Here is a 25504-nt window from a genome sequence, read left to right on the forward strand (position 1 = left end):
ACTCATATCCGGCAGAAACGCATTAATAAAATACAACAATAGTGTTAGAATAGTCCGAAAACGAACTCCATAATAGTGTCTTTTGTACCTTAATGGTAAAACCATTAATTCCAAGTTCCCACGTGTGCATAAAGCACCCATGACTCATATCCGGCAGAAACGCATTAATAATATACAACAATAGTGTTAGCTTAGGTCAAAAACGGAATACATAATAGTGTCTTTTGTGCACTAATGGAAAACCATTAATTTCAAACTCACACGTGTGCATGAGTCATCGATGACTCATCTCCTCCTCCACCCACGACACGTGGCGCAAAATTAATTAACAATAGCGTCACCCCTCGATAATGAATAAAAAACCCATTAATGTCAATTAAAATGATGATTTATTGCTTTCATCTCATTCCAATTCTACTTTCATTAACTGATTCCAAGTCACTATTGCTACTATTTGTAATCAATATGAAGTAAAGTATTCGTCAAGTTAAAAAAGTGACTTAGTAATAGGATAGTATTATTATTTTTAGCGTTGTCAAGGCTTGCTTTCACCAGCATCCATTTTATTTTTGATTGGAATCTGATTAAGTTTTACAAAAGTAATATACATGTGTGGATTTTTGTTACATAAACAATTTACAAATATGTCCTGCAACTGTCGCTGGGAGCTACAGTCGACATTGTACCCGAAAAGACAAACAGACAGAACTACAAAAACATGTATACAAAATATTGAATTACATTAGTAAATTGAATACATCAAGCAAATTTAACGAATCTAAACCGTACAGAAACGTGCAATCGTTTTCAAATTTCCTTCCTTCCTGGGTGTGGAATATGAAACGTGGGGATTACAACACTAGAGTCTAGGGAGAGGAATGTTGTTTCTTCTAGGGTGTGGATAGTAGTAGACACGCTGTCATAGTTAAATACCTCATGACATAATCTGGGAGGAAGCGCCATTGGCCTTGGAGGAGCGGGGGAATGGGCTCACCTGGGAAACAGTGCCATAGTCAGGATTCTAGAAGTGGATGGCCGATGCCACCTCTGCCCTTCCTCTGGCTACGGCCTTGGCAGGAAGTGGAATTTAGCAGTATTGTGTTGTGGGAACAGTGGTAGCAGTACTGTGAAATAGTTATTGGGAAGATACCAAGGACAATTAACGTCAGAAGACGAGGCCAAATACCTGAGATGCATCAAAAGCGGTGGCATGAGCTGCAGTCAGGAAGTGGAAGTGAGGATAACAGTGGCGAATCCCTGGTGTTCTTTTTGAGTGTTCCTTCATCAATTTCATCATCATTCATCCTCATCTTCGAAATTAGCCAAAAGTGGCAGAAAAGCGACGTAAAATAAAACAAATCAATGTTTCTTTGTGCGTGTGTATCTCTTCACCCACGTCATTTAATCATCATTCCTCTCCATCGTTGCGATTAAAGAGAAAGAAGAGCGACGTAAAATAACAAAACTACGATTTGGTTCCATGCGGGTTCGTATTTTAAAAATATTTCTTCCTTTTTTGCACCTACAGTTTTCTTTTATGTCATTCCCTTCTTTCATGCTCGCATTAACAATTTGCACGAAAGCCAAAAAGAGCGCGACTAAATCGATTCATCTTGTGAATTTCCTCCCACCCGCATTTCCTCTTTTCTCCGTCATCCACAGTTTCAAAAAAACATCATATTCTGTGATGCCCAATTAAACTATTGACTTCCTCTCGTGCACAAGCCAAGGTGCTTCGCAAAACTCCGTTGCTATGTTGCGCAAGCGCCCTGCGCACGCTCACCTCTGCCAGTAACTTTTCATTCATTTGCCAGCCTTCCGTGCCGCCCCCGCTCGGCTAGATTCGGAACTACTCGGAAGCAGCTAGCAGACGACGCGCGCGCCAGTTGGTTCTGTTGGCTCGTGGCGGTATGTGAGCGAAAGTTACGTCGCGTTGCTGGGTGGTAAAGGCGCGTGATTCTGCAGTTCTTTCTTGACAGTTATGTCGCCCGTAACAATTCAACTACTTATAAAGTTATAACACTAAACGTCACGAGTGTTTATCATCAAGCTGTCATTTTACGGTTGTGTGTGTGTGTGAGTGAAATGTTTAATGTGTATCCCTGCTGTTCGTTGAGCTGTACAAAAATTACAAAAAAATCTATGTGAAGTGAATTCCTCGATACAACACCCGCACCTAATTCGTTGTTATTGTACGTGGCGCACTCTGTTGTTTCCCCCAGCAAAAATATTGCACGTAGTGAAATAGTGTATCTGTGGCTACGTTTTTGCGAACATAACACGATACTTTTGCGAAATACAATCAATAAATCCTAGACGTACAGTAAGTCGAAGTTTACCTCGAAATTGGCAAAATGCCAGATGGAAATCGAAGATATTTGTACGGGCATCATTGCTTGTTTGCACATCATAATCACACATTCCCGATGTTGTCCATTGACCTTGTGTTACGCCGTGTGGGGATTTCACCAGTTGTGTACTAATAATGGGTGAGGTTGACGACGCTGATGTTTTGGGCAACTATGTGAGTGTTCGTGCGGAAATGAACAATATTAGCGAGGATGACACGTTCGAAGTGAACGATGGGGTACATAGCGTGTTGGGAGATTCTGGCGCCAAAACTTGGGACGTCGTTATTGTGATCGTGCTGAAATCAACAGCAATGGGTTTCATAATCCTAGCGGCCCTATTGGGGAACCTTTTGGTCATTGTGAGCGTCATGAGACATCGAAAACTCCGCGTCATCACAAACTATTTCGTTGTTTCTTTAGCCCTGGCGGACATGCTGGTGGCGATCTGGGCAATGGGGTTCAACGCCAGCGTGGAACTTTCCGGCAAATGGTTGTTCGGTTATTTCATGTGCGACGTGTGGAATTCGGTGGATGTGTACTTCTGTACTGCATCAATCCTTCATCTGTGTTGTATAAGTGTGGACAGGTACTTCGCTATAGTGCAACCTCTAGATTATCCGCTTATCATGACAAACAAGAAGTTGGCAATCATGCTTACTGTCGTTTGGTGTTCCCCGGCTCTTGTGTCATTCCTGCCCATCTTCATGGGCTGGTACACCACGGACCAGCATATGCTTTTCAGAGAGGAGCATCCCGACCTTTGTGTGTTCACCGTGAATAAAGTGTATGCTGTTGTGTCGTCTTCTGTGTCGTTTTGGGTTCCCGGTGTCATCATGGTATTCATGTACTTCCGGATTTACAGGGAAGCGGACAGACAAGAGCGGATGCTATACAGGTAGGTCATTTTTTACTCACATAACTAAACTTTTCGATTTGGTCTGTCTGTACTGTAACACTACAATACTCTCTTTTTAGATATGCTGGAATGTTTAAACTAGCAACCATCAGTTATCTTACAGTTATATGCAGGGCAGTTATTTCGGGGGGAGCTCGTCCCTTATCAGCACAGACGTCGCCAGAAATATTTGTTGAGGGGATAAAAGTTGATTAGTACAAATAATAATGACAATAATTATTATTACCACGGTTAAAATTGTCATTTTACAATAATAACTATTATAAGTTATTAAAAATAAACAAAAATTTTAATCCAAATGTATTGTTGTTGTTATAATTATCATCATTAATATTATATAAATGGATAGATTTTGCAACTCGATCCACCGTATGAGTGAATATCCAACACAAGTGTTGTCCATTATTTTTCTGACATTTTGTACAGTTAGATTACGGAAATTAATTTCATAGTTATTGTATTTTGTTATTAACGTTTACACATTCCGTTCATAAAAAGGCTTTAAAAGTTAGGACCAAATCTTACTCAGAATTTTACTCTCACAAAGAAAACTATAGATACATTTTGAGAGCTGTGGATCTATTTATTCTTCGGATTAAATGGTAGAATATTAAAAGATAACCTGGTTATTCTATTAACATTAAACTTTTTCGATGTAATTTTTTAATCCGGCTAAGGATGTAAAATTAAATACCACTATACACGATTTAAATTAGATATTTATAGGATTTCGGGGGGGGGGGGGCGGAGGCGCTTCAGCTCTCTTAGCCCTCCCGCTGGCTACGTGCCTGATGCAGGGGCGGCTCAAGATAAGACTTCCACCTTCACTCGGGCAAGGTGGATTTTTGACGCCATACTACATTTCACCCTACTGCCCCTTCCCATCCTTTCTACATGCTCCTCCTACTTTCAACCTTCCTCCAATAAAATTCATGACCATGTTATATATTTGCGGTTTTAATAACAGTACTTTGAGTTTTTCTGTTAAAAGAACACGTTCATGGTAGGTATTCATTTATTTAATACCTACATAATGATATAAAAATAAGTAATCTCTTTGCTTAAATTGATTTTGCAATATACTTATTATGCAGAAAAATAAAATTAATTCCTGTCAAAAAGAATCAAGTTATTTTTTAAACAGATTGCCCATGCACCCGGTGGGGGCACATACTTTCTCGGATTCCCCCCTTTAAACTGTAGGTCCAGTTTCGATTTGCCTTTCTTTGCACAAAGTGGATTTAAAACAACAAATCAATGTTATTACAACATTTTTTCCCTGCGATTTAAAGCTGTCGGTTACAGCAATTAACTGCATGTCCAAGGAAGAAACGTTTTCACAAGAGACATTAGAATCATGTTGACTGCCGTAACTAGAGGTACCGTATGCGGAAAGGGAAAGGATTGGTCTGGACCGGGATTGGGAAGGAATATTAATAATTCTGAGGCTCGGGACTAAAAATATACTCTATTTCCAGACCAGGTCGGGAAATTTTCGGAACGTAAACTTTTCGAAATTTCACGATGCGGTAAAAATCTCACACGGTACACACTATTTCGCCTTGAAGTGATTCTTTGTTTGCACTGCTGGAATAAAAACTGTTAGTTTAACGAAATTTCACACACTTATTACGCAGAAAATATCAAGAATTAATCTCTCTTAAGCACGATGCTTTGGAATTTCTCGGCTGTTCAGGATTACGAAAAGTCAGGAAATCGTTTCCCGAAGTCGAGATCTGACTTTGATAATTCACACACCGTTATTTTGAATCATTACTTTTTTTTTACGCTGTTTGATATCTGTTCATTGTTTAAAAGTACAAAAATACGTAGATCTAACTGTTTATGAACAAAGTGACAGATGTTTTTGAAAGGATGCACGGCGATTCCAGTTTCTATCTAAATGGAAGACACAAGTATGAACTTGCATGCAACGAAGTAATTTCAAATCAATTTGAATTTTATGACTTGTAAAGTAATTCTACTTCTATTGGTACTACTACGAGTACTACTAATAATAACAATAACAATATAATACGGTAATAATAATGATAATAGTAATAAAATGTTTTCATGACTGAAGAGCCCCTCCCAAAAGAAATTCCTGCGGCGCCCTTGTCTTTACATGAAGCAGGCTTAAAATTAACACAAACAAATTGCCACCCTTAAGTAATCAGAAATAAAATAAGTTTTTGGCGCTAATAAAAGGGGACCCCCACTTCCGGTTTGGCGCCCCTGGTTACATCGCCCGTAGCAATTCAACTGCTTAAAAAGTTATAACGCTAAATGTCACGAAATGTTTATCATCATCATTATTAGAATTTACCGTAAGACTTACAATATTCTACCACAGTTTTTCTGTTAATTTATAAAAAACTGGAGGCAACCTTTTATTTAGATTTAGATTTGAATATTAATCATGCATAAATATAAACAATCATTATAAATTGCAACTACGCACACCATACTGCGCCATGCACAAACAATCATTAAAATTCGATACCCAGTGGAAGCACATAGTGGCTCGGATCCCACTTTAAACTGTATGTCCAGTCCCGATTAGCCTTGCTGTCCATAAAGTGGACTTAAAACAGCAATTCAATCAATTAATCATTAAAATTATATTAATCACGTTACCTATTTCTAACTCTTGACTACTTTAAAAATGACCATAGTAATTTTTTCTCAACGGTAGTTAAACTGTCATTTCTCCAGTGAAGGTTTTGCAGTGATTTTTTTGTAGAGTTTTTACAGTAATTTAATAACAGAATAATTTATTATTTAAAGGATACACGTACATTATTTCTGATTTTGGTACCAGTTTCATAGATCGGAGATACATTAAAATCGGATATTTTGTGTTTCGCATGGTTCGTACTTATCAATTGTGTATTTCAGAACATAGTTCAAGGTGCCATTATGCTTTTTACACAAAAAACACAATTTTTTACATAGAGAGTAATTTCTTTGACTCTTTTTTTTCGCTTCCATAACACAGAAAATGGCGGGCAAATCTTGAATACTGTAGTGGGCATGCAGTGTTTCCAACATCCTTCACCGAAAAATACCTACTATCGTGTTCGTCAGTTGTGCAAATTGTACATTATGCACGGGTGGCTGACGGATAGCCCCACGAACCATACACAGATAGCCCCACGAACCATTCACGGATAGCCCCACGAATCATTTCCGATAAGGTTAGGTTTGGTTACGTTAGGCAAGCATAGTAAAATAAAGGGGTTTGAAACACTGACAGGGGCTTACGTCATCAAACGTACGCAGCATCCGGTTGTCGTAGGGCAAGCAAATGAAAGCAATGGCAATTGTGCGTCGGTGAGATATTTCTCTTGAAAAATACATGATTTCCCAGTCAAATATATTCCACGATGAAAGAAAATACCTCGACGAACGTTGTAAACCTTGGAGAAACTAATTTCTGTAAGTAGTTTCTTGTGTAAAATTGAAGAAACGTGTGTCCGATGTATGAAACTGTTACCCTGATTTTACAACAGACAGTAAAAACTGGTTCATAAGAAGGCCTTTCAAAAATAAACGATATTTTCAAATGCTCTAAATACTACAAAGAAATAGGAGAATTAGAGACCTTTTAATAATAAACAAGCAACATGAGAACGCACTAAAACCTTATTTACGCCAAAAAATGGACGTGTCCTTTTAATAATTCTTGGTTCAATTGAGTAGATGTAAGTGAAGTTTTAACAAGGCTCTAATGTCACTGTTGCTCAATGATCTGTATAAAAATTACAAAGAAAAGTCTGTATGAAGTGAATTCCCTAATACAACACCGCAATTAATGTGCTGTTTTTGTACGTGGCGTCATCTGTTTATTTCCAACAGAAAAAAAAAACTTTGAATGTAGTGAAATATTACCTATGATTTCGTGAACACAAATCAAACCGTTAATGCGATACTTTACGAGAAAGTCAGTCAACAAAATCTAGTGTTATGTTCAAATCCTAAGTAAGGCATGGATGATGTTTATTCTATCATACATAAATCAGCTAATTATCCACCAGCAGAAGCCAAAGTTTCCGAGTTTGAATCCCGCCTGGTCATGGGTGTTCTTTGTGCATGCCCCTTCATCAGTTTCATCATTTAACTCGTCCTCATCGTCGCGATCAGCCAAATGTTCCATAAAAGCGACGATAAATAACAATAATTAAATAAAGAATAACGCTTAATAGTGTTTCCATTAATTTCAATATTTCTTTTATAATTATTATTTTTTCTTTGAATTCCTCAAGTACGTACTTTCACCAATAAGAGAAATTTTCAATTATTGATGGAAAAAATAATCTTGCCTGTTATAATCTACAGTAAACTTTATAGTTAGATTTTAAAAGATTTTAAGCCTTCTCTGTGATAAAGCGTGTTAAGTGGTTGACTTTATATCTCGCCACCGAATTTCCCGGGTTCGAATACCCGCGTAGGTATTCTTTCGCCAATTTTATTGCAGTGGCGGCGATTGAGTTCCAAAACTAGGGGGGCAAGCTGCCACAACTGGGGGGGCAAAGAAAGTTTATATTCACTCGAAGATAAGGTTTAGCATAGTGCAGGAGCAACTGCTCCCCCCCCCGCCCCCCCAATCGCCGCCACTGTTATCATGTCATCAATCGTTTACAATGTCTCGATTAGACAAAACATAGTACCCCCTGGACTGAAAGTTTACGGGTTGAGGAGGATTTGGCGTTTTGCCCCCAGTCAAAGCAATCCTCTGTGGTGATTGTGTTATGTCGTCCATGTACGCTTGAGATTATCCCTTCATCCATCTCATCTTCTTGCCATTCGCCTCCATCGCCGCGATTAGCCAAGCATTGCGGAAATGACGCGCTAAATATAAATAATACAAATAGGCCTACTGAAAAGATTTTGAGCATTTATTAATAATTTTAAGATCCGTTGTTGAGAATGTTGGAATCAACTCCAAACCCCTAATTGTCTTCATAGAGTATTTTGAATTTGTACGAATATGACATAAAATAAAAATTGGAATAATGAATTCAGAACTCGTTGAAGAAAGGAACTATTTTTATTCTGGTAATTAGAGAAGGGAGGGCCTGTGATTTGTGTTTGATCACTCATCATCATCGTCGCGATTAGTCAAGAGTAGTGAAAAAAGCTACGAAGAAGAACAAAGATGCAAATACAACTCTGAATTGGAAGCTAAAATTTCGGGGATATTGAGTTTGAATCCTGGGCGAGGCACGGATATTACGTTTTGTTTGTTTGTTCACATATTTCATCAATTCATCGTCGCGATAGACCTAGAGGGAGAGAAGAGCGATGCAAAATAACCAAGTAGCGGGATTCTAAGCACGGATCTAGAAGTGTATTTCGGGGAGGGTCTCGGAAAAAAACAATAACTATATAAATGTTTAAATTAATAGGTTATTACTATATGTAAATTAATTAATATTGTATTGTTATTATTACATGAATAGGTAAAAGAACAGTGATATAACGGCACGTATTCATTATCTAGCTTATGTGTAGTAACGATCATCAAAATTTGTATGAAACAGTCCTTGCAAGGAAATTAAGAGATAAAAAATGAATATTATTGAATGACACAAAAGAATGCTGTATCATCAGTTGACGATTAATATTTTTATGTATATTATTGCAAGTAGTAGTACCGTCCCTCGAGGCGGAGTGGTTAGTACATCGCGCTACAACACCAGGGGTCCCGGATTCGAATCCAGGCCTGGGCATGGATATTTGTGAGTGTCCATTCATTAATTTCATCATATCATTAACTCATCGCCATATTCGCAATTAGCCAAAACTGGCACAAAAGCGAAGTAAAATAAAGCAAATCAATTTATCAATAAATTACACTTGGTAGTGTGCATAAATCTTTGGTATTTTGATTCAAAGTCTTTGCCTTATTGTAAATTTGAATTAAATAAAGTCGACGCGCTAGCTACATTAACGAGCGGCTGGCTTTGAAGTCGACGGAGCGCGCCCACCAGCTCCAACAATATATTCACCGCATGGTTGAGACTCCACGTGGACTGGACAAGCAAAATGAAAGCTGCGCCCATTGACTCAAGGACTCCACGTATAGTAGACGAGCAGAATGACAGCTGCGCCCATTGACTCAAGGACTCCACGTGGAGTAGACGAGCAAAATGACAGCTGCGCCCATTGGCTCAAGAACTCCACGTGGAGTAGACGAGCAGAATGACAGCTGCGCCCATTGCCTCAAGGACTCCACGTGGAGTAGATGAGCAAAATGACAGCTGCGCCTATTGGCTCGAGGACTCCACGTGGAGTAGACGAGCAGAATGACAGCTGCGCCCATTGGCTGAAGGTTGAGTGTGATTGGACGTAAACAACTCGCCCGCTGTTTATCTCCACCCATATCTTGAAAAACAATCATCCTACAAAAAAAATGTTCCAAATAAAAAGTTGATAGTTTGGAGGGGGAAGTTTAGTGGTGCAACAAAAGAACACCCCCCCCTCTTGTAGGTGGGGCGGGGGGCAACTTTGAAATTTCAAATAGAAACCCCTATTTTTTATTACAGATTCGGATTTTACAGGAAAAAATACATAAGTTTTGTCTGAAACATTTTTTTTGATTCGTGATAGATGGCGCTATAATCGACAAATTTTCATTTCTTGAATGTTTACACTTTAAAACCAATGTATTTTATTTCGCAATTCATTTAAATTCAAAAAAATAAAACATTCTCGTGCATGAACTTTGTCCTAATTCTTGATAAATCTTTTGAAATTTCATTAAGCTGGTAATTCGCCTATTTACAGCATTTAAAAGTTAGATTCGATATTTGTTTAATTTTTTTATTGTTGTGTCAAAATGCTTAACAAAGCTACAACAGAAAAATAATAAAAAAAAAATATTAAAAAAATTGTTGTAAGTGTTCAAACGTGAATTTCCTTCTTTTCTCTATTAAGATGGATTTATATTGACTAAATTGTTGTGTACATTCATTCGAAGCGCGGATCAATAAATGTATTGAAGTTGAAGGTCAGAATTTTGAACACTTAATGTAATTGAGAAGTGAATGTAGTTTACTAGCCATCGAGATATCTAGAGGTAAGAATTGTCGAGTAATATTGTATTTTCAAAATATTTTTTTTTGTTTTACAACAATTTCAAGTCCTGGAACAAAAATGTTTTATTTTTTGAATTTAAATGAATTGCGAAATGAAATACATTGGTTTTAAAGTGTAAACATTCAAGAAATGAAAATTTGTCGATTATAGCGCCATCTATCACGAATCGAAAAAAATGTTTCAGACAAAACTTATGTATTTTTTCCCGTAAAATCCGAATCTATAATAAAAAATAGGGGTTTCTATTTGAAATTTCAAAGTTGCCCCCCGCCCCACCTACAAGAGGGGGAGGGGATGTTCTTTTGTTGCACCACTAAACTTCCCCCTCCAAACTATCAACTTTTTATTTGGAACATTTTTTTGTAGGATGATTTTTTTTAAGATATTCAAATGATTCAGGTTAAAAAAATCACCCGTTATAACAAATGCTAAACAAGTATATTTTCATTATTTAATTTTAGTACTTGTTTAGGGTGGCCCGGACTCACAGAACTCCCATCAAATTCGTTCTTGGATTCTTCAGCAGAAGAAATGGAATGTTCGAAATAGCAAGAAACATCGAACCATCAAAATAGCAGAGAGTATCTGCCCATAGATCTAATAAAAGCTTTATTTCATTTCATGGATGGAGAAGTTACGGTCGTTTCAGTTGTTTGTGAAGGACGGACGGTGCGGTTGATTGGTCATGAGAGAAGGCGTAATCAAAAAGGTATCGAAGAATTGACTGCTCTGTCTACGGCAGACAATACAATTTACAGTCTGCTCAGTAATACATTCTTGCAAAGTTAGCCTTTTAGCGGTGTATTTTCCAAAGGCAAATGCACTATTTAGACCTTCTGGTGGAAATTGAGACATCCCTTTCTTTAGATTTAACCTGGACTGTGGCGGAGTGGTTAGCATATCGCGTTACGACGCTAGGGGTCCCGGGTTCGAATCCTAGCCTGGGCATGGATGTTTCTGAGTGTCCATTCATCAATTTCATCATCTCATACCCATCTTCGTAAATTAGCCAGAAGTGGCGCACAAAAGCGAAGTAAATACAAGGAAATCGACAAATACAGAGTCTCTTTCAGAGAAAGGCCGCGCAAAACGGTATAGAAGGGGAGAAAGCGAGTGGGCGGAGCTGAGCAGTGCGTGCTGCTGCAAACGGCTGGTAGCTATGACCGCGTTCACCTTCATATTTACGTTTGTTTGCTCTGACCTCCCGATGACGTAGCGTTAACGCCGTCGCCTTGTAATAAAGGGTTCTGGGTTCGGTACTAGGTGAAGTCACATAGTGGTTCGGATCCCACTTTAAACTGTAGGTTTATTTTACTTCGCTTTTTTGCCACTTTCGGCTAATCACGAAGATGATGATAGTGATGAAAGTCATGAAGGGATGCTCACAAAGGATACCCATGCCAGGCAGGAATTCGAACCCGGGACCCTTGGCGTCGTAGCGCGCTGTGCAAACCGCTTCGTCACGGAGGTCTGCACCTTCGTATTGGAAATGACTACGGCATTTGCTGGACCATTGAACAAGTGGTCATCTGGTTGCAAACTTTTGGTTCAGCAATAGAAATATAGACAAGAACTGCAACCAAATGAAAATCCTCCCGGGTTCGAATCCCGGCCTGGACATGGGTGTTCTTCGCGAGTGTCTCTTCATCAATTTCATTATATCATCACTCATCCTCATCTTCGCGATTACGCACCCAAAAGTAGCAGAGAAGCGAAGTAAAATAAATGAAATAAAAACTAAAATCCCTTTAAAAAAAACTGCGCATTTAAAAGTCCCAGCCCTTATTACATCATATTAATTGAGCTACAGCATGGTTCGAAAGTCTCATGCACGTAATTATCCCTATTCAGTGTGTGTGAGATTGAAGTGACAGATAAATTTTACCCATGAGCAAAATTTCTTCGTAAATACGAATTATGATTGTTTTATAGCATTTAAATAACAATACCATTACTGATTAAACAAATTTTATTAATTTTGAACATTTTTTATTGTATTACACAATTATAAAAATGAGATAAAAAGAACATGTTCAAATACAAAACTGAATTGTATGGGTGCACGTGTGAGTGAAATTTACCCAGGCAGGTGTTTCTGTAGCTCCGCGAGCAGAACAAACGAAGTCTCTCAGCAGATTCAAGGTTTCCATAGAAAAGTTCACCAAAAGGGTATTTTACTGAGAAGAGTGGTCCCAGGCAGACGTTAGAAATGATCAAGAAATATTTTCTAATATTGTCTGGTTAATTTTTACCCATACGTACGCCGTTGCAGGTTAAACAAACAATCACCCGTGCCCCACGGGAGAATGCAGCTAATTCGCCACTATTTAGTTATGCAAAGCTCCAAGTGAAACACTGGTAACCTCAAGAAAATAACCTTGAAAAGAAGGAGATTGAACTTGCCTAATAACTCTCTATGGGTATGTAGACAAATGCACGAAAAGTCCTACTTTAATGCAAGTTTGACTTAAATATTAGAAAAATGTCATTCTGTAAGCTAATACTGAAAGTTTAACGTGTTCAGAAGTTTTCGGAGTAAAAAATTAGAGGATCGAAATGCGTAGTGGGCGGGGAATGATAATGAGACATCATTGGTCACGGCAGATGTTACGAAGCGTTGCTAAGTTACCGGTAGTTATGAAACTCGCGCGACAGTTGTCATTTGTCAAATGCAAAGAGAGTATAATTAACGTCGTTACATTGACTAACGTGAAACAGTTGGCATAAAAGTTCGAAGTGTGGTTTGTTGGTACAGTGAGCGGCAAAAAAAAACGGGGCAACTAGATCCTGAAATTATCTCTTCCTTGGAAGGCGTAGACATAGGCAACACACATAACTCCTTGCAGAGTAGCGAGTACTTCAAGATCTAGTTGTACACATTTTTTTCTTTTGCCGTTGACTGTACCTCCGTACTGTATTGGTAGCGTATCGTGCTTCAAGCCAAGGGTAGTGTGTTCGAATCCTGTGTTAGTCCTCTAGTATATTTTCTGACTTTATTACTTGTCATTCATGATTAAAATAGGATAGGAAACGTTATTTATAATGTGAGCACATTTAATGGATATTTTATTGCTTTAAGTTACTTTTCTATCATATCTTGACAATTTTGTTGCCATGCTAACTCCCATGAATTTAAAGTTTTTTGATTTGGAATTTGTAGAGCCGCTTGAGGAGTTGTCTGAAATTGTATTTTAGTATATATATATATATATATATATATATATATATATATATATATATATATATATATATATATATATATATATATATATAAAGGATATCCCAATAATAGCAACGGATTTAATATGCTGAATAGAACACTTTTTTTTTAAACAAGAATGACAAATATTTTTACATCATTACAACGGGCAAATGCTCCGATTTAAGGATGCCAAGTTTGATTTACGCAACATGTTCTAACAATACCTTTATCAGTGATAGTTGCAGCTTAGTTGACATGGAGGGTTACGCAAAGGAACATCAAGTTTTGATAGTGAAAACTCATTACAAGAATGGCGAGTGTTATGCAGAGACTTTAAGGAAGCTTTTTGCAATCCATGGACGTGAATGTGCAACTAGTGAGAGTAAGTTCGCAAGTTGATCCAGAAATTTGAAGAAACAGCAGACATTAAAACACCGCGCTCTCAATCTAACCGGTCTGTTGAGAACATCGTTATTGTGCGTGACAGTGTTATTGCCAGTCCAAAAAATATTTCATTCTTAAATCGGAACATTTACCCGTTGTAATGATGTAAAAATATTTGCCATTTTGTAAAGATACAGTATTTTCTTAAGCATATTAAATCCGTCGTTTTAATTGGGTCAGCCTATATATATATATATATATATATATATATATATATATATATATATATATATATATATATATATATATAAATAAAACTGCACTCTATGGCTCTGTTTCTGGATTTCGACACCAGAGTCCGCCACTTCGTTTACTATTTTATTGAACGGGTTTTGCTATTTTGCCCGCTTATACCGTAACTGAACTTTGGAAACAAGCCGTGATTGAAAAAGTGACAAATATATTTTCTTAATTATATTACATTAATTGCTCCTTCTTTTGCTATCTTTTGATAGTTGTTGAATTACGTAGTAAGTTTAGGTTGTTATTCTCTATTTCTTTTTTTGCAATTGTATTTAGGCTGAAGGGGTTGTAGATTGTTCAGTGATTCTGATAGTAGTGAATGGACACACCGAAATGTTAAAATACTGAAAATTCCATAAAGGTACGCCGGCCTCCGTGACAGAGTGGTTAGCACACCGCGCTTCGACGCCAGGGGTCCCGGGTTCGAATCGCGTTCTGGGCATGGGTGTTCCTTTCCTCATATCGTCACTCGTACTCATCTTCGCGATTAGCCAGAGTGGCAGAAATTCGAAGTTAAATGAACCAAATCAACAACAACATATTTGTATTCTTGTAATTTAGTGTGGATCTTCTGCCACTTTTGGCTAATCGCAACGATGAGGGTGAGTAACGACTGCATGACATTGATGAATGGGCACTCACAAAGAACACCCGTGCCCAGAGTCCGGAACTGGGAACTTGGGCCGACGCCTGGGCAACTGTTTTAGATTTTTCTCTTCTTTTGGAAAACCGCAGTGAAATTCTAAAATCTGAAACATTACATGCTTATAACTTGACAAGTTTAAAAACAAGACGCTGCAAATAGCTGTTGCGCAACTCTCACCACATTTCCCCACTCCATTCTCCGCAGCGACGTTGGTTCGCAGTGTTGCAACCTGGAGGGAGCGGAATGGTCTGAGGATTTTCAACGAAATTTGTATTCGCTTTTTCTACCTGTCTGGGTACAGAACTTCAGCTCACCTTTCGCCAATGACTCTTTTCCTTCTTTTAAAACTTGAACTCCCCGATGGAGCAGTGGTAGCATCGTCGCCTTGTAATCAAGGGATCCCTGGTTCGATTCCCGGTGGAGGCATATAGTGGTTCGGATCCCACTTTAAACTGTACGTCCAGTCCCGATTAGCCTTACTATGCATAAAGTGGACTTAAAACAACAAATCAATCCAATCCAATTCTTTTAAAAGTTGAGAAACCATCCATTTAGATACTCACGTGGCGGCGCTTGTGGACTCGACAACATTATACTTAAGTTTATGTAACTCCTTCTGATTTCGGAAATATGTTGCAACATTGTAAACAATTTATCTGGCCTGTCGTCTAAGGGGCTTTCCAGAGCAGATTGTGGATTTCGTTGGACCCGGCATGATTTGATTTTTGCATTTAAAAAATATGCAGCCAAGAGCATTTCAGTGCTTTAAAAAAGAACACAGGCAAGCGTGTTATCGGATTGCCTTCTCGTAGTGATTGTTGTACGATAAGCAAAATAACCCCAACCCCACTCGGCCTTTTTTTAAAAAAAACAACAAAAAAACAGGCCACTGCTCGATGTCGCATTTAGAAAATGAAGTCATTCGCCCAGTAGTTTCTCTTCGTTGTAAACGTTAACGCGCGTGCGCAATACTACAGTTTACGATCCGCGCACCACACGCATTTTCAAAGACCGGATTAAATCAAATGAACCACTGATAAACTAATATGAGCCGGCATCGTCAATCTACACAGTAAGAATAGTTTGTCATATTTGTTTTAGCTTAATTTTGCTGAGTTGGCGCCACTCGTAGTCTCAAGGCCAGACCAGTACGTAGAAGAGTGGTGGGGAGGATGACGCAATAGGAAGTGCTCCGCAGCGATCTGCGCATATCGGGATTTAACTTGTCAGGCTATAGAATCTCTTCTAGAGCGTTATCGTGAATTTTCGCGTGGTTCGCTTTCGCTGTTATTTAGATATTCTCAATAGTTTCGTGGCTATGTAATCCTATTAAACTATTGATAGTACTGGAGCGAAAGTAGGCCACCTCAACTCAATGACGCAGTGGTAGCGTCGTCGCCTTGTAATCAAGGGGTCCCGGGTCCGATACCTGGTGGAGACACGTGTTCGGTTCACACTTTAAACTGTAGGCCCAGTCCAGGTTAGCCTTTCTGTGCATAAAGTGGACTTCAATCAATCTAGAGCGAAAACGAACCACACGACGATTCACGTGAATGCTGTAGAAGGAATTCTAAACATATGTAATGTTTCAAATTTTAAAATATCATATATCGGGTTTTCCAAAGTACAGAGAACTTTGAAAACCGCTGCCTTGTCGGCCAAAGGTACATCCGAGGCTTAATTTACGTGGAACATACTGAAGTGTTTGCAACTACGCAGGCACGTTTCTTTACTTCAATAAACTTTCATGTTGTCTTAACTCTTAATATTTACAGGAAAACATAAACATTGTGATCCATTTGAGGAGGCGGAGTCGTCCGCTGAAATTTACGAACCACCCCCCCCCCCCCCCCACTGCTTTTAACGCCCTAATATTTCCTGCGTCATTATAGGTCCGTAAATATCACACTTCCGGCATTATCATGTTCTTCTGCTCTAGCCGGCAATACCTGCTGGAAATAAGCTCCATTACACTGCTTCCACTAAACTACAGTTCAGCCAATTTGTTTCTCTTACTTGTTACGTACTGTGTAGCTCATTCTGGAAATGACGGGAAGGTCATGCCAATTCGAGCTTTGTTGAATGTAACACAACCAACTTCCTCCTGCTGTCCGTTTTAGTTTCCTGTCAGCTTCGGTACATCATGAACAGAATGACCGCTGGCTGAACGCAGAGTCCTCTATCGGCCTTGACGGGAAACGTCATTTGCGTATGTTCTGCGTGTATATCATGATAACGCATACAGCTTTGCTCTCCTTTCAAAATTTATGGTTCGTGCGGAGGCCGTCGTCCTTGTGGAGCTTGCTCTGCTTCAAATATTTTATAAGGAAGACCGAATCGAATCGAACTGGCCGAAGTGATGCATTTTTCGTGAAAAGTATGGGGTCATTTTTCAAAATTGCAAAGCACAAGAAAAGTTGTGTTCGTACACATCATGTTTACTTGTTAACAGAAAGCAAAACGTTTTGGGGAAGAAAGGAAAGGAAATACGATTTAAAAAGAACAGCAAGAGAAGGAGGGGAAAATTAAAGAAGAGAGAGAAAGCTATAGAAAAGGGATAGAAATATAGCGAGAGAGAGAGAGAAAGGAAAATTAGAAAAAGGAGCGGGAGACAGCAAGAGAGAGGAAAATAATGAAGGGTTGAGTTTGTCTTAAGTCCACTTTATGCACAATAAGGCTAATCGGAAATGGGCCTACAGTTTAAAGTGAGATCAGAACTGTTAGAGGAGAAGGTCTAAATATGGGCGAAGGTTTAAATATGGGTTTTGGAGTTATCAGCGCTTCCTGGTGTTACAGCCTGGCAGAGGATATTGGAACTGGTTATCTGTCAAGGACAAAGGTTGCGGCTCCAATTCGCAAGAGAAAGTGGTGGTTAGTTTTGGCCTTGGACGCTGTTATAGAATTGCGACCTCCGAAAACTTTTTGCAGGTATGTTTTCACTCAACGTTTTCTGAATTCTTATCTGCTTTGTATAAGTTATGATATTAGCGGTACATAAAACAAATGTGGGCTTTTATAATGCCATGATTTGTTTGTGAAATATGTGCCACAGAGAGCGAAAATAAATTGAAGAAGAAAAATAGCGTGATGGTCTAAATATTGGCTATGACATGAGGTCTAATGTTGAGATCACATTTTCAACAAATATTTGAATGTTTTTCCTAATTTCGATTTTTCCCATTCCGCTTGATTTTCAAAGCAACAGATTATTCATAAATATGAATTGTCTAATGTTTTAGCGATAAATGACTGTTTTTTAAAATTTTAATTGCTTTTTGTGATATTGCCACTAGTAGCCCATATTAGATCACAATTTTGAAATACATCATTTTACCGTTTTTTTTGGAAATTTCTTTTTTTTAATAAAGAAATGGAGACCTTCTATACTTTAACATGCTATTACATTTAAGTATATATTTCATAGATATGCATTTTAAAGGTAGGTGCTTGATATATTAATTTTTTCCCTACGAAAGTGACAACGTAAAAAGGGGGGCCCATATTTAGACCTTTTCCTCTATGTCTCTCAACAGGGTATCGAACGGACCAGGAGAGAGAGAGAGAAGGAAAGGAGAGGAAGAAAGACGTGAGAGATGGATATAAAACGAAATAAAGATGCGAGGCAAAGGGAGACAGAAAGAAAGAACAGGAAAGAGGATGTAAATAGAGAAGCAAAGGATAGAAAGATAAAAAGGAAGCGAGAATGAGAAATGAAAAGAGGAGAGAAATAAAGAAGCGGGAGACGGAGAAAGAAAGCCAAATAAAGATGCGAGAGAGAAAAAAGAAGTTAGAGGAGGGAAACAGGGAAGCGAAAGAAAAAATGAAAAGAAACAAAGAAGCTATAGAGAGAAAAAGAAGAGAAATAAAAAATGGATAGACAGAGAAAGAGAATGAAGGCGTGAGGAAGAGACAGAGAGAGAGAGAAAATGAAATAGAGAATAGAAATAAGGAATCCAGAAAGCAAAGAGAAAGCAAACAGGATAAAAATAAAGAAGGAATTGATAGAGACGTGAAGAAGAGGGAGAGTGGTATAAAATGAAAGGTTTGAAATAGAGAGTCGAGAATGAGAAAGAGAAATAAAGAAACGAGGCAGGAGGAGAGAGGACTAGATATGTATAAAAACAGCACAAAGAGAAAGAGAGAGAAAAGAATTAAGAGAGATATTTAAAAAACGTGACACATACCCATGTAACGATAGAGCGCGCGAGAGAAACTACCCATGCGTGCTAAGGGTTGAAAATTCGACGGCACCAGAGTTTCCTTCTCTTCTGGGTAGAGTGATACTTGGTACATTCATTATCTAAGACCAGTGCTTTACAAATCAAGATATGTAAAGTCAGGAAGTAACCATAACCATACTAGGGATGAGGGGATGAGATCTAGAACATATCAAATATGTCCCAAGCCGTTAAATTCACCACTCTATCAACCGCACCTGATGAAAACCGTCGATTCACTTAAGGCTCCTCTAAGAATGTAATAAATAATAATGCGCGACGTATACAGGGTGTATCAGAAGTGATGTCGCAAACTAAACTGTGAAAAGTATACGATAGTAGAAGCAAAAAAGGCTCATGGGTTCAAAAACGTACGCTTGTCTTTTGCGCAGTCAGAGGTTTCTTTGTTTAATACTAAACACTGCCGAACATGTAACTTACTGCACAGTATAATAGTCCTTGATAATAAAGCAACAGTCTATCGAGGTAAACCTTTTAATTCTGTTATTTGTTATAGCCTGACAAGTTAAGTCCCGATATGCGCAGATCGCTGGGAAGCACTTCCTATTACGTCATCCTCCCCACCACATTTCTACGTACTAGTCTGGCCTTGAGAGTAGGAGTTGTGCCAACTCAGCAAAATTAAGCTAAAACAAATATGACAAACGATTTTTACAGTGTAGATTGACGATGCCGGCTCATGTCAGTTTATCAGTGGTTCATTTGATTTAATTTGAAAATGCGTGCGGTGCGCGGATCATTAACTGTAGTATTACGCACGCGCGTTAAGGTTTTTAACGAAGAGAAACTTCTGGGCGAATGACTTCATTTTCTGAATGCGACATCGAGCAGTGGCCTGTTTTTTTTAAAAAAGTCGAGTGGGGTGGGGGTTCTTTTGTTTATCGTACAACAATCACTACAAGAAAGCAATCTGATAATACGCTTGCCTGTGTTCTTTTTTAAAGCATTGAAATGTTCTTGCTTTACTCTTGGCTGCATATTTTTGATTTGCAAAAATCAAATCATGCCGGGTCCAACGAAATCCACAATCTGCTCTGGAAAGCCAATTAGAGGACAGGCCAGATAAATTGTTTACAATGTTGCAACATATTTGCGAAATCAGAAGGAATTACATAAAATTAAGTATAATGTTGTCGAGTCCACAATCGCCTCCACGGGATTATCTAAATGGATGGTTTCTCAAGTTTTAAAAGAATTGGATTGGATTGATTTGTTGTTTTAAGTCCACTTTATGCACAGTAAGACTAATCGGGACTGGACGTACAGTTTAATGTGGGATCCGAACCACAATATGCCTCCACCGGGAATCGAACCAGGGATCTCTTGATTACAAGGCGACGATGCTACCACTGCGCCATCGGGGAGTTAAAGTTTTAAAAGAAGGAAAAGAGTCGTTAGCGAAAGGTGAGCTGAAGTTCTGTACTCAGACAGGTAGAAAACAGCCCAAAAAAGCGAATACAAATTTCGTTGAAAATCCTCAGACCATTCCGCTCCCTCCAGGTTGCAACACTGCGAACCAACGTAGCTGCGGAGAATGGAGTGGGGAAATGTGGTGTGAGATGCGCACACAGCTATTTGCAGCGTCTTGTTTTTAAACTTGTCAAGTTATACTAAGTAGAACTACGAGATCTCACACGTGCAAAGCACAAGATGTGCACAAGAAATCAAGTCTGTCACGGATCGTAACCACACATTCGCAATTTTCTCGCAAGCGGTTCGTTTGCGACCTCATGCTTACTGAGACATTTTTGCTTCTACTATCGTGTACTTTTCACAGTTTAAGTTTGCGCTATCGCTTCTGGTACACCGTGTATACACCGTGACAGATCTATTTGAGCGACTGCGCACTGGGAAGAAAATAGTCCGGCCAGACCTGCCTCTCTAAATCTCAGCTGTCGCGTCCATTCTGCTAATTAACACATGTACCGGGCGACAATCTGCAGCTACAGGGGGGGGGGACATCATCCCGTCGGCACAGGCTGCCGGTGACATATTGATAAATTCTATGCATGCAGGGGTCAGCACGGGAGCTTAGCGCCGTCGGTGCGAAAAATGGAATGAAAAGCTTGTCCCTGGGTTTCTTTTATTATTTTCCCCCCCTTTTCGAACAGCGTTCCTATAATCGTAAATTGCGATGAACACCTGTTGGTCTCGCTTTTGTCTCTACCGCTCTCTGAATCACCCCTTTTCATGCATGTGATTTTTTTTTCAGCGTGACGTACTTTGTGTTTCCTTTCAGTTTGATTCTCAATATTTCATAGAAGAAGCCAAACAGGAAATAAAAGAGGGAGTGAGAATTGGAGTTTAGAGGAAAGGGCGAAAGGCAGGGTTATTGGAGAGATATTAAAGGAGAAAGAAAAGGACCAAGCGAAAGATAGAGAAGGAGGTGGGGAGGCATGAAGGAAGTTGAGAAGGTAGAAAGATGAGAGGAAGAGAGTTGGGAAGACAGATCAGATAGAAAGTTGGGTAGGCAGAAAAAGATTTGGGAAAGGAAAAATGACAGGAGGTAGAAAGATAATAGGGAGACAGAAAGAGAGTTGAAAAGGCAGAAAGAGAGTTAGAAGGCGGAAAGAGAGTAGGAAGGCAGGAAGAGAGTTGGGAAGGCAGAATGAGAGTGGGAAGGCAGAAAGAGAATTAGAAGGCGGAAAGAGAGTTGATGGAAACAAAAGGAGACTGGGAAGGCAGGAAGAGAGTTAGAAGGCTGAAAGAGAGTAGGAAGGCAGGAAGAGAGTTGGGAAGGCAGAAATAGAGTTAGAAGGCGGAAAGAGAGTAGGAAGGCAGGAAGAGAGTTGGGAAGGCAGAATGAGAGTGGGAAGGCAGAAAGAGAGTTAGAAAGCGGAAAGAGAGTTGGATGGAAACAGAAGGAGACTGGGAAGGCAGAAAGAGAGTTAGAAGGCGGAAAGAGAGTAGGAAGGCAGGAAGAGAGTTGGGAAGGCAGAATGAGAGTTAGAAGGCGGAAAGAAAGTTGGATGGAAACAGAAGGAGACTGGGAAGGCAGGAAGAGAGTTGGGAAGACAGAATTGAGAGTTGGATGGGAACAGAAGGAGAGTGGGAAAGGCAGAGAGAGAGTTAGAAGGCGGAAAGAGAGTAGGAAGGCAGGAAGAGAGTTGGGAAGGCAGAATGAGAGTGGGAAGGCAGAAAGAGAGTTAGAAGGCGGAAAGAAAGTTGGATGGAAACAGAAGGAGACTGGGAAGGCAGAAAGAGAGTTAGAAGGCGGAAAGAGAGTAGGAAGGCAGGAAGAGAGTTGGGAAGGCAGAATGAGAGTGGGAAAGGCAGGAAGAGAGTTAGAAGGCGGAAAGAGAGTTGGATGGAAACAGAAGGAGACTGGGAAGGCAGAAAGAGAGTTGGGAAGACAGAATTGAGAGTTGGATTGGAACAGAAGGAGAGTGAGAAAGGCAGAAAGAGTGGGAAGGCAGCATTAGAGAAATATTGAGTGGAAAGTGACAAAGAGGTCGAAAGATATAGAGGATTAATTACAGATGAATTATAGAAGAAAAATTGGCCTATTTCATTAGTACCTTTCTTCCTTATTACGATTCTACGAATTGGAATCGTTGTTGAGCAACATACATTTCGCCATGCTAGTCCCAGACAATTTACTGGAATACAAGATACCCCATACTGAAAACGAACTGCTACCTAAACTGACAACTCTTGCAAACTTCTAAAAACAAATTTCATGACACTCTGTTTTGTCGTTGCTCTAGATAATATATGCATTTTCCTTGCTCCCAGAGATAACTATTACAAAACCACAGCCCACCTGCAGGGGTTACAATATTGACTTGCTTACGGTATAGTTGTTGCAAGCAAGCAAAGGAACGCTTTTACCACTGTTTTTTTCCCTTTTTCGCACCGACTGATTAGCAAATGTCATAAAAATACTGTTTGTTTTGTGTCGTATCTTTTCTCTCCACTTGTAGAGGCGAACCCTCGTTTTGATTCAATTCTATTAATGGCGTGTTGAAAGATGGCTCACATCCAATTTTATACTGTAGGTCCAGGCACAAGTGGTTCGGATACCACTTTAAACTGTAGGTCCAGTCTCGATTAGCCATACTGTGCATAAAGTGAACTTAAAACAACAACTCAACAACAACAATACTGTAGGTCCAGTTGTAGCCTTACTATGCAAAAAGTGGACTTAAAACACCAACTCAATCAATCAAAAACTGTAGGTCCAGCCTCGATTAGCCTATCTGAACACAACGTGCAATTAAGACAAAGTTTTTTCTTTGATCTATTGACATCTCAGGGACTACGAAAGCCAATCATTTCAAATTTTATGGACTGACGTAGCAAATATTACCTTAATAAACAATACCTTATTCCGAACCGCTTCCCTAATTTCGTAGTGGTAACGTATTCTCCTTGTAATCAAGGGGCCCCGGCTTCGATACCTGGTGGAGGCACATTGTACAGTGGCTCATATCCCACTTAAACTGTAGGTCCAGTCCCTATTATCCTATCTGTGCATAAAGTGGATTTAAAACATCAATTCAAAGTTATTTAGAACCTAACAGGGAATCGAACCCGGTTGTCTCACGTGTCCGTCAGACGCCCTATCGTAGCTTGGAAGTAACGAATTATTTGTAATTGCGTTGCAAGTAGCAGTTACCATTTGGAGTAACTACTTACTTTTTAAAATTAGTTACTGTAACTCAGTTACATCTTTCAGGTAACTACAGTAGTAACCAAACAAACATTTACATTTTTACCATGAGATTGCATATTTTCGGAATTTCGATAACAGCAAAATGTGACCAAATGCTGCAAAGTTAAAGGTATTTGATGTTTAAAAGAAAATTTAGTGGACCCGTGAGGTTTTAAAGTCCGCGATAAAGTATAAAACTGACTACGTAATGCGAAATTCATGTCTTCGCGAAATATAGCGAAGTCACATTTCTAAGATACGTTTTCGCGTATAAAAAAAATGTCCAGGTTGAATCTTGGTTTGGTTTGATTTGCTTTATTTTACTTCGCTTTTTGTGCCACTTTTGGCTAATTTGCAAAGTTGGGAATGAGGGATGATATGATGAAATTGATGAATGCACACTCAGAAACATCCATGCCCAGGCCAGGATTCGAACCCGGGACCCCTGGCGTCGTAGCGCAACCACTCCTCCACAGTCCAGGTTGACTCTAAACGGATGTCTGTACTTATAATGCATTTTAAACCAGAAGGCCTACGGAGATTTCCTACTACATATTATACTTTAATTTTTACATTTCTGAAAACCTAAAGCCTTCAGCAACACCCATTAATTGACATGCCGATTTCTTACCATCCAACTATCAATGAAAAAGTTACTTTGATCTTAAGCTGATAAATTTCATTTTCAAAATGCGATAGTTCCTAGTAACGACCAAATTACGGTTTGCTAAAAGAATAAACAAAATATTAATCCTCAACACTACATACATTTGTTACGAGCAACATTTTTGTTGATGTAACTTCTTCAAGTATAAAGATTCGCTCTGGAGTTCCTGCCCTCTATTTTTAACATTTATACACACGAGAGTTAGTATAATTTAATAAAAAGAATGATTTTAGATGGTCATCAGCAAAACAGAACAGCTGGCTTAGATTTCATGCAGAAACATGTAGTAACTGTAAAATTAATTTACAGATTAAAGTAACTGTAACTGAATTATATTTCAAAATGATTAACTGTAAACTTTAGCTCACCGCAACTAACACTTTTTACTTTCCTTCCTTACCGCTGAGGCGCTCGTGCGCCATTATGTCATTTTACGTCAATAAACCATTTGTTTTTGTGTAATAAAATTAAAATATATGCACAAGTTTGGAGAGGAAGCACCATTCTTACTTTTAATACAGCCAAGAGCAAAGACTGCAGGTCTATGACGTCATCTCTTAGAAACAACTAATTTTGCTTCATCCGAATTTAAGACAATTAGTGCTATTAATGTTAAATATTATAATTACAATTTTGATATACCCATTTTAGGGGTACATTACTTTAGCTGGCAACGCTAGCAGATCGAGATTTTGTAATTATTCTCATTCTCTTTTATTTGGCTTTGTTGTTAGTATTAAGACGAAGACTGGCTGTGCAGAAGGGGTGCGGAACTTAAAACTGGGGGCAAGGTCCGCCTTTCGAACCCCCAATGGCATCGCCTTTGTTGTCGGGAGAAGTAATACAACGAAACACACCAAATTGTTTTTCAGCTGCTAACATTATAACCGCTTATGTATTTAAAATACAGCGTGATTCCAAAATGATTACCCTGAATCTCAACTGTTTATAACTTTATTGAAACGCCAGATTTTAACTATGAGGCATAACGTTTTTAAGTACAATGCGGTCTTTAGACACTCAATATGGCCACCTCCAGTGG

The 25504-nt window shown here is 38.9% G+C and overlaps 1 protein-coding gene across 1 annotated transcript in view; it reads left to right on the plus strand.

Annotated features, from left to right (window-relative positions):
- Positions 1-1895: 1895 nt before the first annotated feature.
- The window catches only part of LOC146002846 (octopamine receptor beta-1R-like), a 452153-nt gene continuing 428544 nt past the window's right edge, over positions 1896-25504 (plus strand). Inside the window, exon 1 of the mRNA XM_083140827.1 lies at positions 1896-3246. Within this exon, the coding sequence (XP_082996953.1) occupies positions 2486-3246 (761 nt within the window). The 5' untranslated portion in view covers positions 1896-2485. The remainder of the gene's footprint in view (positions 3247-25504) is intronic.

The sequence above is a fragment of the Lepisma saccharinum genome, chromosome 19, assembly GCF_977018435.1.
Source record: "Lepisma saccharinum chromosome 19, izLepSacc3.1, whole genome shotgun sequence".
NCBI classification, from domain to species: domain Eukaryota; kingdom Metazoa; phylum Arthropoda; class Insecta; order Zygentoma; family Lepismatidae; genus Lepisma; species Lepisma saccharinum.